Raw genomic sequence first — 14,929 nt, 5'->3', positions numbered from 1 at the left:
TATACTTTATTCATGTCTCAACCATGAGGTGAAGTAAAGGTTTCAAGATAGAGCATTGACATTATGCACAAAATACACATAATGGCCCTCCTCCAAAAGTTTTTTTTTTTTAAATGTACCCCCCGGAACACTTAATTTGAAAAGCATTTGAGTATAGGATCGTGCAGATTGCAGGTGATGCAAAGAGGCTGCATGGTCATTAAACGCACCAGCAGAGGGAGACCATGACATATGACAAGACTGTAAACACCGCTGATTTTTTTTATTATATATTTATACATATGTCTATGATGGAGTAAGTGCTCCTTTGTTGACATATATTTTTAAAAAGTAACCATTAGCCAAAGTTATGATCATACATCGTGTGGCTCTTGTCACGGCTCGGAGAGAATGCGGAAATTAGGTAACATTAGCAAAGCTTAAATAAGTAAAGCGTCCTTTCGCCTTCTCTGCCTAATTACCCTGTTTGATAAATGCTTAGCTCATTAAGGGTTAAAGTCGGAAGTGTGTGTACGGTATTATGTGGTGTAGTGAAATTCGATACAGTTCCTGTTGAGAGCGACTGGTGCTAGCTGGGAGCTTTGTTACCTGTTGGTTCAAACGTTAGTTTCCACGCTCAGGTGCGTCCTGGTCGCCATTAGCCTCCGCTCAGTGTCATACGAGGAACGCGAGGACGTCATGGAGGCGGCGGCGGCGGAGCAGAAGGACTCTTCCATGTAGTCGGAGTTTGTGTGGCAGCCTGTAGTCGACCGTGTAAGTTGTACATGTTGTCAGTTTGCAACAAAACGCTGGTTTGCCTGACGTGACGTGTCGTGTCAGATGCCACTTTCACTGTGTATGTCAGGTGAGCTGACATGTTGTGGCAGCGCGTGCAGCCATGTGAGCATGTCACCTGTGTAAAAACTATTAGCTGCTTTTAAATGAAGTAAATGACGTAATTGGTGTTGTACGAGATGTAAAACATGACCCTTTTGACCAGTTTGGCTCGTTTTCTATAAGGTGGGCTGCTGTTGTCTTGTTGCCGCTGATGTCAATCCCTTTATTTTGCAGTATGGTGGATTAGGTGTTTGAGGAGCTCCAGTCCCTAACACAGTAAAAATGGAGGACCTCTCCCTAACGGCCCTGCTGGAATGCCCCCTGTGTTTGGAGCAGCTGGATGTGACAGCCAAGGTGCTTCCCTGCCAGCACACTTTCTGTAAGGCCTGTTTGCAGAGGCAGGAGGCGGCACACTCGCACCTTCTCTGCCCAGAGTGCAGAGCCCCTGTCAGGGCGAGGACGGTGGAGGAGCTCCCTGAGAACATCCTGCTGGTGCGACTCCTGGAGGAACTACAGGGGTCAGTGGGGCAAGGCCGGAACACGCACTATGCTGTGCCCTTTGCCAGGAGCAGCGGGACTGTCAGGGAGGGTCATTACAGAGAACATCAAGGCCACAAAGAGGTCAGTGTGCTTCTGTCAGCATCAGTGTGGTAAACAAGTAAACTGGGTAGTTGGAAACGCAGACTTTGCTGCACCCACAGACTCAATAAAAGTCCATAAAACACCACATAAGAAATATAAGGTATCACTATTTAGCACATCTGCTCTGCATGGAAATTGAATACTCTGTGCCATCAGACCTCGTAAGCTCTTATGGTGCATTTTAGACAACTGGGAAGGCCCTCCCATTTGGCATTGGACAGTGCAATGTACCACAGGCGATTTAAAAAAAAATAAAAATAAAATAAAAAAAAAAACAATGACGACCTCCAACATGAATGAAAAATGTCACTTAAAATATATGTTACACTATATTTATTGGTGATACTAGATATTACTAGGGGTGCAACGATACACAAAAGTCACGGTTCGGTTTGATACGTTTGTGTTAGGGCTTGATAAGTAACTTTTTTCGATACAAAAAATAAATTACCTCTTCTTTTTTTATTTGAATTTTTTTGAAATTGCCAACATTTTTCAAATTTTTCTCATTTTTCAGCATTTTCGGCATGGTATGAATGTGGGAGGCGGAGCTCAGTGGCTCTGTGCTTGACAATGCAACCGAAGCCAGAGTAGTTGATCGCAGATACACTGAGCTTTCAGCACAGAGCGCTGTCAGAAGTTGATCAAATAAATATGAAACAGCGTATTGTTCGATACAGGATCATGGTTCGGTACAAATGCACGTATTGTTACACCCCTAGATATCACAATTAACTTGCCAACTAATGTAATTGGTATTGACAATGTACAATCATGGGGGGTGGGCGGAAGGACATGTCCTAAATACACCCCTTGTGCTCAAAATGCTTTGGCATACATGCTAGCCTGCATGTAATACAGATATCCACAGTTTCATGAGACAAATGGTTAATTACTTACAGTATGGGGAATTAGTTGTTCAGTCCCACCCATTCCTTTGCAAAGACTTTTTTTTTATGGTGGCCATGTTTTTCAACCAATCTTGCTCAAATTTGACAGAAATGTGCTTGGCAATCCCATAAAGGGGTGTACCAAAATTTGTGGTGATTTGGCTAAACACTCCAACATTACATTAGCATTGAGCTTTGTGAGAAGCTGTGGTATGGGGTCAGACTTTGCCGTTTAATAACAGCGCCACCATGTGGTATATTTGTGATAAAAATAGTAGCACAGACAGCACAGTAGGGGTGCATGTTTTGAAATATGTTCACCTTTTTGTGTGCAGCAGTTCAAGAGTACACCAGTGTACCTCTGCTATTTTCTGTCATCCCCCACAGCCCCAATTTGAAATACTATTGAGAAACTGATAATATCTATTTATTTATCTGTACTGTACAGGCTGAACTTGAAACTGAAACCAGGAAAATGCAACACAATGGAGACCTGTGAAGCATACAAGGGCATTCAAGATTCAAGTCGTATGTTGAGTACGATAAATGTGTACATGTTAGCAGGTCTGCACTAACATTGAAAGTACTCCCTGCCTCTCAGACAGTTCACTGCGTCCCCACAGGGTGCCCGGCCCCACTATTTGAGAAGCGCAAACAAATAAATACCGTCTGTATAATAATTCACTCTGGGTGAAATATTTCAGTATATCAACTATAATGCACCTATAACCTTAAACCACACACTTATGGAGGTCATCAGCCTTGTTTTTTTTTCCCAGCAGTCTCAAATGCAGCATAAGTCACCTGACTTATTGTCTCTGGCACACCTCCTTTTGTGGCTCATAAGAAGTTGTTGCGTTCTGCGACAATAGCTGGCATGTTTTGCATTTCTATACAAAGCAATCACTCAATAGTGACAAACATGAAAAACATGAAGTCATTCTACATGACAGTGATTTGCAAAATGCTGCCATGAAAGATGACCGTTTTGGATGAGGCCAAATGATAAATGAGCTCCAGCCACCAGTGCATATTCCTCCACAGCGTCTGAATATGTGTGGCTGCTTCCAACTCTGATCTTGTTCACCACTAAGTGGGTTTATTCACGCACAAGCCCGAGGAGATGTGTAAGGTTCCGTGACGCATTCCAGTCAGAAAGCGATCTGAACTATCAAATTATTCCTGCAAGGCAAATCGCTTCCTGAGTCTCAAGGATGAGGTTTCTTTAAACCAGTTTGAACAATGAGAACCTTTCCCTGACCCCTGACACTGGCTGACTTGAAGCCAGACTCAAAGTAATGGATGCAATTCATTTATTTTTGAAGGTGAGAAATGTTACACAGTTCTGGGAACTTTTGACAAATTCCAAATCAACATCTGCAACAAGCAGCAATAAGTCGTAATGTTTAGAATAGTGTCTGTCATTACCAACTCAACCTGGATCAACTAATTTAATGGTCTTTAATATTGGTGGACCAGCCAGGACATCTCTCACTCAGCTCTACCGTCAGCCTTAAAGGGTCACGGACATGATTCATCAACTTTCCCTGACTATGATATATATTCTTTGTAACTGTGTTCTGCATTGTTCGTTTTTTTTTTTTTTAAACAAACGGTAAATTTACAAAAATTACATTTATAGATCATGGCGCCAGCCATGACGAACTGGTCGTCGCAGCATTTCTGTAAGTGACATCAGCGGAGTAACACCTCTAGGCTAAAGTAATGACTAATGAGGTGGATTTGCAATGCACATATTTATAGTCCAAAAACAATAAAATAAGCACTAATGCATATGTTGACCCTGGAGTCTAACTGCTTTGAATTTGAGTCCGCTTACTTCTTGTAACGTCAGGTGTATGTTCCTCTTCTTTTGCGTTATTCTTTTAACACACAAGTTTGACGCTTCTTTTGGAATTGTGGCTGCACAAAAGCCTGCAAGGTCCCATGAGGTACACAGATGTCACATGACATGGAGGTCGGTGGTTCGAATGTTTTGTGTGTTTAGAGCCACTTTTTTTTTTTTTTTTTTTTACCCCAAAATTTGGGTCAGATTGCAAATGTGACCCTAGACATTCCACGGTAGTCTTTTTTTTTTTTGAGCATGTATTAAAATTGAAACGTATTCATTTGAATACAATATGCATTGTATTGAAATATGCGATTGGCGCTCCATTATATTGAAGTCATGCTTTGTCGATTTGTCTTCACCGAGGTGCTGGGAAACACAAAGAACAGGCCTCCCAATTGTACAACATTTAAAGTATTCAGAGCGTTCAAAAGTTGAATTGTAAATCCTTAACTTCGGTTCAGTTGGAGTTCAAAAAGCTCAGCCGAGTTCAGGAGGGGGGAGTTTGTGATCATCGTGCTATTTAGACGCTTCAGACAAGCTGCAGTTCAGTATTGTGTTATATAACCTATTCTACTCATCCTCTCAATCGAGCCTGGCATCACAAAAATGTAATTTTAGTGTTGCTGATCCTAAAATAACATCAACCTGGCGATGCGAAACAAGCTGTGTCTGACAGGAACGAAGCAAATGACTTTGAATTATTCTTGTTAAGTTGTGTTCAAATGCTGCAAACAAAAAATGGTCCATCTGGAGCATAATTCTTCTGCAGTATTTATTTACGGTAGTCAAAATAGGCGTCTCATGATTTAATTCATTTCACCTCCAGTAATTGCATTTTTACAAAAATAACGTTTGTCATAAAGCCTAATAAGATAACACCTCTTAGTGTGATGCAGTGCAATTCATTAAACAGATTTTACAGTATTTAGATACACAATCTAATAACAAAAGCAAGTTTCACAAAGCTCAATAATGCATGACAGAACACTATCAAACGGGGAACATTTTTAATGATTGTTATGCAAGCAACATTAGAGGGGTAATTATACAGTATTAGAGCCTCCTCTCAGTATAATACAATGTCAGTTAACACTAGGAATTATTGTCTTTGACTTATTGTCTTGAATTATTGTCATATTGTTGAATAGAATTTGTCTGGAAAGTAGACAGTAGTGATAGAGGACTGTAAACAACATAAGGTTACAGTGGGACCTCAGTTTTTGTGGTTAATCCGTTCCAAAGGGTCAGTCTAAAACCAAAATGTAGGAAAACAAGACTAGTTTGTGTAACATTCTCGTTTAAGTTTGCCAACTAAACTAAGCATTGTGACATTTGGTGTTGGGGGTGTGAGCCAAGATGGCTGAATAAACAAGCAACGCTGGGAGTGGTCCGTCTGTCATTACGCAATCCGTACCGGGAAAACGGAATCGGTTCTATGCGTTTGCAGAACACCTCTACATCCGCTCGGCCCGTTTTTCAGCCGTCACATGTTTGCATGTGTAATCCAAGTCATCAGACGATCTATTTTACGGCAGGCAATGCATGTGCAATATACGTCACAAGTTTTTTTTTCGCCACTAAAAAAATACAGACTAGCAAGATATGTTTGGATGGATGGTATTTCTAACTTTAGAAGAAAAAGAAAAAAAACATCTGGGTACTCCAGTTTCCTCCCATATCCAAAAACATCAGCAGCTTAGGTTAATTGGCGACTCTAAATTGTCCATAGGTATGAATGTGAACGGTTGTTTGTCTACATCTGCCCAGCGATTGGCTGGCGACCAGTCCAGGGTGTACCCCGCCTGTCGCCCGAAGTCAGCTGGGATAGGCTCCAGCATGCCCCCGCAACCATTAAGAGAAGAAGGGGTATAGAAAATGAATGGATGGAAAAAAAGACTCTGAATCCTCTAGATCGTAGATTCCCGAAGTGGGGTGTGCGTACCCCCAAGGGTACACAAATTTTAATAGGGGGTGCCTGAATTAAAATGAAAAGCAATTAGCGCCTAACACTCACAATTATGAGCGCTACTGAATGCCTCACAGCGCAAGAAGGGAGAAGAAAGGAGACACAGCACGAAGTTGGTAATTGCTCTGTATACAACATGTATACATGCAAAGTGTTTAATCTTGATGATTTCATCTATATTGGTGTTCCAATCCTGCACGGCGCAGTGGTGCAAACCAGCTGTCATTGTGAATGGGGATTCCCCCTAAAACGAGGCTTTATCGTTGGTTGTACTCTAGGTATTTTTGTACTTCAGATACTGCTTTATCATGATTGTTAAACTTTGTCCTTCAATTTGGTATGAAATGAATATGCAGACTTAAACCATAGCCATTGTGAGTGGCCAAAAAAATGTCAAACTTTTATCAAAATGTGACCATGCAAAATACACATTTTTGACCTGGAATTACTCTAGAATGAATTAACCATTTAATTATGTCCAATATTTTAACTTGATTACGATAAAAGGTTTTATGTTTTTTAAGTGTGCATGATTAGGGTGTACATGGCTTCAGGGCAAATGTTTGAAGGGGTACGTGACTGTAAAAAGTTTGGGAACCACAGGACTAGATTGAATCCTCTAGATTAATCCGTCATTGCACTCCGCTTATGGGTGTTTATATTCTTTTTTTTTGTGTGTGTGTGTGTTTATATTCAAATATTACTGCATTTTATGTATTGTTTTATTGTATTTATTCATGTATATTACATGTAACCGGATATGACGTTTACGTCTGCGGCGCATTGCATACATTTTTATGCAGCTCAGTCTTGGTGAATAAAGACGATGGAAACATCCGCATGCTAACGAAGTCTTTTAATACGAGTCACGAACCCCCAATATATTTTATTACATTTATAAAGTATGGATATTGACAATTTATGTTAATACATTTAAAAAATAGTAACTACCACAGCACGTGAAGTTACAGAAGTGCTGTTGAAAAAAATTGAGAAAGGAAGGAAGAAGTGATGTTGGTTTAACACATGCGCAGAACCGATCACATTTCCAGTGCGGATTGCGTAGTGCCAATGTCCACAACTTTATTAATACCACAAGATTCATCGTGCCAAAGGGTAAAAAAAACCAACAGGTTTGTTACATGCAATGTTGTACGAGAATCAAGACAGTGTACGAGAACTGAGGCAAAAATTTTCATCAAAACTGCGGCGTGGGCCGCACGGTGGTCTAGTGGTTAGCATGTTGGCCACACAGTCACAATCGGGCCGATCGGGAAGACCTGGGTTTGATTCTCCCTTGGGCATCTCTGTGTGGAGTTTGCATGTTAACCCCGTGTGTGCGTGGGTTTTCTCCCGACTACTCCGGTTTCCTCCCACATTCCAAAATCATGCATGTTATGTAAACTGGGGACTCTAAATTGTCCATAGGTATGAATGTGAGTGTGAATGATTGTTTGTTTGTCTACATGTGCCCTGCGATTGATTGGCGACCAGTCCATGGTGTACTCCGCCACTAAGTCAGCATGCCCCCGCGACCCTAATGAGGAGAAGCGGCATAGAAAATGGAACTGCGGCGTGACAAAACTGAGGTTCTACTGTAATTGTAGTCCTGCAGGTTTTGCCCTGGCACGTGTGTGCAGCTGAAGCCAGGTACACACTATACACTGCAAAATCAGTGTACACATGCAGAAAACATAAAAATTGCATTTTTCTCCAGTCCTGAGGGATTGTTATACTGTTTTATTTTATATATATATATATATATACATACAAATACTCAAGATATTAGGGTATCTAACTGAATTTGACCATGGTATTTGAGCTCAAATGCCAGTTTTGTGAGCTACTTTTCAGTATTGAACTGAGCTGCTTCCATTTTTTTCAGGCATTTTGCAAAAGTTTTCTTCATAAAGACGCGTACCAAATGATTTAAGATGCGAGATATAGCTGTGGTCAAAGGTTATTTTGTCAGCAACTTTGAACCCCCCTCACATGGGAGACCTAAGCAACCATCTGAGTCAGTTTTTTAGGTTAATCATCACCATCACATACCGTCATGGAAAGAAGGATTAGACCACCCTCGATTCTTCAGTTTCTTGTTCATTTTAATACCTGATACAACAAAAGGTACCTTTTTGTTCGGACAAATATAACAATGATAACAAAAACAGCTCATAAGCGTTACATTTTTTGGCGGTAAAATGCTATAGCTATTCATGTAAGAACTTAAGTGATTTTGGTTATTATCAAGAAAACCATGGAAGTTGCTAGATATCAGCTCTTAAACTCTTATGAGCTATATTTGTTATCATCATTATTTGTCCAAACAAATGTACCTTTAGTTGTACCAGGCATTAAAATGCATCAATAAACTGAAGAAACAAGGGTGGTTTAATCATTTTTTCCATGACTGTATTAACACTGTGAAATTGAAAAGGATTTCAAGGTTCAATGTGCTCTTTAATTATTTATGTTTGATAAATGCTGGTTGCAGCTTGTTATTGCAAAAGTTTTGGACAAAATAATTAGATGCATCGTTCACCTTCTGGAGCTGCACTTACTGGCAAGACGTTTCGCCCTCAAGGGTCTATGTATGATGTCGGTCTATGACAGCTCAACTTAATTCATACAAGACCTTCTTCTTTTCCTCAGGTTTCTGTGAGAGCTTCAATGCACAGCCAACAGGGAGATTCACCAGGAGAGCTGGTCCTCACACCCGCTAATGACGTCACGCTGAAACACAGAGCCAATGGGGACTGGCACTATAGGCACATCAGCGACAGTGGAAGCACATCCGTCAGCCAGATGCCTCAAGCTCTGGCCCTCCAGCAGTCGCTGGCTCTATGCCGAGCACTGTGTGACTTTAGTCCCAGCGAGATGAACGTGGAGAACAGCGATTACTGTCTCAGCTTCCGGAAGGTACCTCTATCAGATTCCCGCCTGACAATGTACATCTTGAATAGCAGTATTCAGTCATGGCCAAAGGTTTTGAGAATGACACAAGTATTGGTTTTCACAAAGTTTGCTTCGTCAATGTTTTCAGATATGATATTTTTGTCACATGTTACTGGGGCTGAGCGATATATCGATATTTTAAAAATACCGATACTTCATTTAAGCACGATATAAAAACCAACCATATTGTTGATATCTATGTAGACTGGATTTGTGCTGTATCTCCCTCATCCCTGCATGCAGGAGGAGGGGCGGAGCAGAAGCCCGGCAGCTCCAGTCGGAAGCGACAGCAAAGAGTAAGCGGTAGCTCAGTAATGTGGAGGTACCTCGAATTCAGAGCATAAAAACTTAAAACTTGGCACAAACTCTAACACGAGGAATGTGTGAAGCTGAGCGCTGTCTGCCGCGCTCCTGTTGCGTTCCTCATGAAAGGAAAAGCAAAGTGGTGTGCCATTAAAAAGAGTTGTCCTATCACTCCTTCATATTCAGTTCTTTTGTTATTAGCTGAGGATTTGAGCATAGCTAAAGGTTTGCTATAAAAGAAGATTATATTTGGCTTTTTCTGTATTTGTCAAAAAGAGAATGTCCTACTTTATTTTAGAGGCTATTTTTAGATATGATTTTTTTATGTGCGTCTTGCATGAAGCTTTAAAATTTTTATTTTAAAGACATCCTCATGTTAAGTATTTATTTTAATAAAACAACTCGACACACATATTTTGCTTAGATTTTGTCTAAACTCACTTTGCTTAAATAATATCGACATATATACAGTATCGTATATCGCTATTCAACCTAAATATATTGGGGTATGAGTTTTGGTCCATATCGCCCGGCCCTACACAGTACTGTTATACTGAAAGGGATTCATCAGTTTTGCTTGAATATGTTATATATTGTTTGTAATTGTATTCTACATTGTCCAGTGTTTGAAAACAAACGGAAAATTTGCAAAAACTACATTTATAGTTCATGGCGCCACCCAGGACGAGATTGCTGTCGCTGTTCAGTCTCATTTCCGGAAGTGACGTGATCGTAGTACTATGGATCAGCTACACAAACAGAGCAGTGTACGAGGATGTTTACAGTGATTATAGCGAAGATTTGAGCGAGGAGAAAAGAAGGGAGAAACATTTGGAGATGAAATAGAGAACTTTAAGAACATGGACTTATGCCTTAAGACATGGAGATGAAGATCGGTCGCCTTCAAAATACAGAATGGTACGTGTAAATTACTCTGGAGTTGCTTATCTTTCAATTATTGTTTTAAATTGGCTTATTAGTGAGCGTAAAGGGGTCTTTATAGCCTGATTAATTTCATATTTTGCACGCCACAATATGCCACTTTATGACATGGATATGTGCGGCTTAAATAAGAACAGATCTGTTTTTTCCTCTAAATTTAGCGGGTGCAGCTTATACACCGGTGCGACTTATACACTGGAAATTTTGGTACTCTGTTCTGTGGCAACTTTGATTTAGTGGTCATTCTTGTCTTGTTTTTTTCCTGTATACCTGTGTGTTCTTTTTTAAAATGCGTGTATACCGTACTTTCAAGCCAAATGCTTCTTGTAAAGGTGTTCCTTCAAAGCAGTCATCAGTGAAATGAAGACTGAAAAAAATACAGAACTCAAGGTGGGCTTCCATCGGTCTCTCGTTCTTTGCGCTTGCTTTGTTCATTTTTGTGTTAAACCTTCCTCTTTTGGAAAAGGAAACAAACTTACAGTATCACTTGGATACTGTGAACGTTCAGCAGTAACACGTTTTGGCAAGACTACTATTTGGATGAAAAAATATACTGAACCAAGTCCAAGATTGACCTCGAGAAGCGTTTGTTTACATTGCTTTAGCTGAGAGGTGTAAAACCGATGACGTCACTTTCGGAAACGAGACTGAACAGCGAGAGCAAGCTCGTTAAGTTTATATTATACAGTCAAACCTGTCTTAGCGGCCACCTTTATAGAAAGGCCACCTGCCTATAGCAGCCACTGAAAAATACCCTGCATATACACCCTGTGTATAGCAGTCACCTGTCTAACGCGGCCAGCGGCCACCCATTTTGTCTCCCTTGGTCAATATCTGACTGCATATTGCGGCCAAATTACCAACTCAAGTAGAAGCTTCATGCAGGAAAAAGTTTCGTTTTTCAATCAATGAAGCCGTCGTGTGTAGACTTTAATTACTGGGTCCTAGCTCAGTCACAATCATTCACAAGATCCACACAAACTGTCAGTTGTTCCACATAAAAAAGCCGTCTTCTTTTGAGCTTGCTATTTCCTGGTCAAACATGTAACTTTAAGAGCATTTGCACCAAAACATTACCGCAAATTAGGCTGGGAACAGGACGTGCTCCCAGCGACGCTACAATAAAAAAAAACATACGCTAGCATGCATGCGGCAGCGGGAGCAAAACTGAATTCGGTTGTACTTAATTGAAGTATTTTAGAATGTACTCACGTTATTTTTCATCAATCCTCATCCACAAATCCATCAAAGTCCTCATCTTCTGTATTCGACACAAAAAAGCCGTCTTCTTTTCCGTTTGCTACTAGTCTGTTAACTTGTCAGTGTTATTCAGCTCCGAAGCAAAGAAAAAAACTTCTCCTGTTGCTTCTGCCAACTTTGTTTATTGAACGCGGCCACCAGACAGCAGCTCAGAACACACACACATCTCTCAGCATTGTCTCTCCTTCCTGCTTGCCCACAAGGCAAAGGTTAAACAAGCCCCACTACATAGCTGGCTAGCCAATGCCTGTAAGAAATGACATCGTTTATTTCCTGGTGTGCACTGGTCAATACTGTAATGCCCCTTGTTGTGGGGAAGGAGAGACTCACGTCGCCGATGCACTTTAATGGCTTTATTAACAGCGGCGAACACTGCAGGACTTTACATCCACGCCAACATAAACACACTTCCCAACTCTCTCCAAACTCACAGCTAGCACTGAGCCTAGCTCTCCTACTCGGGACGCCCACCGTCACTTCCCATCACTTCCTGATGAACTAAAGCTGTAATGACACTGCGCGTATAAAAAGTAAAATATAAAAAACAAGCGTAAGACATTACTAGCACAGCTTTGTTCTGTGGGTCATGGATATATTCTATCAGTCATTATTAAGCCTCTAGCTTCCTTTTAGTAAGTAAAAACCTTGTCTATGATTGCACTACATTGTCATGTAGACCTACAAAGTACACTCGGAAGAATAAGAGGTGAATAAATGTATTGAAACTGATGAGGGGTAGGATTAAATAAGCTTTGCTTCTTCCTACTCCTTTTTGGACATGCAAAATTGTGAATTGTACTATGTGATGTGCTACTGTTTGACTCATGCATGTTCAGGATTAAAACCATGAACCATGATAATAACAAGCCTAGTAGTGCTGTACAACTTTTATCCGCAGTCCGCAGTGCCCTCTACTGGTTAACATTATTATTAATTTTTTTCCCCCTTTTTTTTCTTTTTTTTCCTCTACTGGTCATTATTCAAACTGGACGCCAACCTGTCTATAGAGGCCACCTGTCTATAGCGGCCACTTTTGCAGACTCCCTCTAGTGGCCGCTATAGACAAGTTTGACTGTATTAAGTTTATGTAAAGAGATATAATATTTACAATGTTGACGCTTCTTTTTCAATTCACTATGGCATGTTGTCAATTCACGTCTGGGTCCCATCCTCACTGCATAATCAATGCTTGGAGTTTGGCAAAATTTTCTTTGTTTGTCCACCCGCCTCCTGAGGACTGACCACAAGTCCTCACAGGGATAAAGGTCTGAGGCGTTGCCTTGCCCAAAATGTTGATGTTTTGTTCCTCGAGCCAGTTAGTTATCACTTTTGCCTTATGGCAAGGTGCTTCCTCATGCTGGAAAAAGCACTGGTTGTCACCAAACTGTTCTTGGATGTTTGGGAGTAGTTGCTCTCGGAGGATGTTTTAGTACCATTTTTTATTCATAGGCTGTGTTCTTAGACAAAATTGTGTGTGAGCGTCCCTTGGCTGACAAGCAACCCAACAGAAAAATATTTCCCGGTTGCTTTACTGTTGGCACGGCACAAGACTGAAAGTAGAAATGATGACTGCGGTAAAGTCAGTCTGACTATAATCAGATCAATCTTCAGCCTTTGTCCTCAACACTCTCGCCCATGTTAACCAGAGAATCACTAACATGCCAGCTGGTCCTTTTTGTGGCAGGGCTGAAATGCAGTGGAAATTGTGTTTTTAAGTTAAGTTCAATTTCATGACTAACAGGGGCTTTGCAATTCATTGCTATTCATCGTATCTCTCTATATAACCTTCTGGAGTATATGCAAATTGCCATTATAAAAATTGAGGCAGAAGTCTTATTTGTGTCAATCTCAAAACATGACTGTAGACTATCCACTGAAAATGACTTAATATGTACCCATTCTTGTCTCAATAGTTGGCAAGACAAGTGAGTAGCATGATAATTGTGTCTACCATGCACCATCAAGCATGGTGGTGGTGGTAGAATCATGGTCTGGGGCTGCATGAGTGCTGTCGCCATTGATGAGCTGAGGTTCATTGTGGGGAAACTCGCAAAATTCCAACATTTACTGTGAAATTCTGATCCCCTCCCTTGGGAAACTGGTCTGCATTGCAGTTTTCCAGCATGATAACCAGCTCAAACTCACCAAAAGATGCCAAGTGCCTTGCTGAGGAAACTGAAGTTATATCCTAGTTTCATTTTTATTCTTTTCGTATTGTCCTTTGAGAAGATATTATAACATGTTTTTTGAAATGTTAGGACTGTTCTCACTCTTAGGATCCTACAGTTTCTGGTATTATTTTTTTTTAATCAACCATTGTGGTGCCTATAAACGATTCCTCTCATCAGGGTCACAGTGCGTTGTAATTTGTCCTTTGGTTTAGGAAAAAAAAAACTACTTGCTACCTAAATTAGCGTGCTGGCTCATTTCTAACCAGGTGTTTGGTGTCTCTTCTGGGTTATTCTGTTTTGCATAGGACGTGCCGTTCCTACTGGTGCTAATACATAATGGTCATGGTTGTTTTTGTTTTGTTTTTTTTGTCTTTTTTGTTCTTTTCACTGTTTTGCAGCATTCATCAACCCTGAAGGATTTTTGAGAGAGTTATATAAGGGCCTCAGTGCTTGTATGCTCTCCATTAAAGCACACTTGAGGCTTGCCATGCTTTCTTTTTTGTTTGTTTTTAATGGAGATGGTTTTTTTTGTGAGGCTGGTTACAGAAAAGGCCGGAGCCTTGCAGAAGAGACATGGGGGGAGTTAATGCCTTATGAGTGACCAGTGTTTAATGCGAGCAAAGCCCTCACTCATTGTCATTTTCCTTCCAGCACTGTCACCTCTCGCCTTTGTCAGTTTTGGTGCCTTCCTTTATGTTTTCCTGCGTGTGTGTTTGTGGTCCACAGGGAGACATTCTCACTGTCATTAGACGTGTGGATGATCACTGGATTGAAGCCAAACTGGGCGACAAAAGTGGAATTTGTCCTCTGCAGTTTACTGAGGTGAGTGCTGCTCATCGTCTTCTCTGGATGTGTTTCATTCCAGGGCACTTCCAGGTTCCTTCGTCTCCTTACACTTAAATCTTTTGATTCATCCCTAAGTGTCACTCCGTGACTGCAAAGTGCTGAGGATAGGGAGCTCATCTTTGAAGCCCTGCTGTGTGTGCAGCTGCTCATTAGTGAGCAACTATGTGGCTTAGTCAGGTTTGCAACACTTGCTTAGCGCACTGACTGTCATTTGTTTTCCTTTGAGCTTCCCGACTCCAGGAACAAAGTTGCTCCACGCTGGGACACATTGCTGCTTCATGTGGTG

At 40.9% G+C, this 14,929-nt stretch overlaps 1 protein-coding gene across 3 annotated transcripts in view; it reads left to right on the top strand.

Moving 5' to 3' along the window:
• The first annotated feature begins 233 nt into the window (after nucleotides 1–233).
• The window catches only part of sh3rf2 (SH3 domain containing ring finger 2), a 32,549-nt gene continuing 17,853 nt past the window's right edge, over nucleotides 234–14,929 (top strand). Inside the window, exons 1-6 of one of the 3 annotated variants that reach the window (XM_054791548.1) lie at nucleotides 234–403; nucleotides 621–753; nucleotides 1,051–1,437; nucleotides 8,819–9,085; nucleotides 14,524–14,619; nucleotides 14,870–14,926. In XM_054791548.1, coding sequence (XP_054647523.1) covers nucleotides 1,099–1,437; nucleotides 8,819–9,085; nucleotides 14,524–14,619; nucleotides 14,870–14,926 — 759 coding nt within the window. In that variant the 5' untranslated portion in view covers nucleotides 234–403; nucleotides 621–753; nucleotides 1,051–1,098. Of the gene's footprint in view, nucleotides 754–1,050; nucleotides 1,438–8,818; nucleotides 9,086–14,523; nucleotides 14,620–14,869; nucleotides 14,927–14,929 lie in introns of all 3 variants that reach the window. The other 2 variants (XM_054791547.1, XM_054791550.1) reach the window with 2 other exon arrangements.

This window comes from Dunckerocampus dactyliophorus, chromosome 11 (genome assembly GCF_027744805.1).
Source record: "Dunckerocampus dactyliophorus isolate RoL2022-P2 chromosome 11, RoL_Ddac_1.1, whole genome shotgun sequence".
NCBI classification, from domain to species: domain Eukaryota; kingdom Metazoa; phylum Chordata; class Actinopteri; order Syngnathiformes; family Syngnathidae; genus Dunckerocampus; species Dunckerocampus dactyliophorus.
Note: the sequence above shows the minus strand (reverse complement) of the source record. Positions and strands in the feature narration are given on the sequence as shown.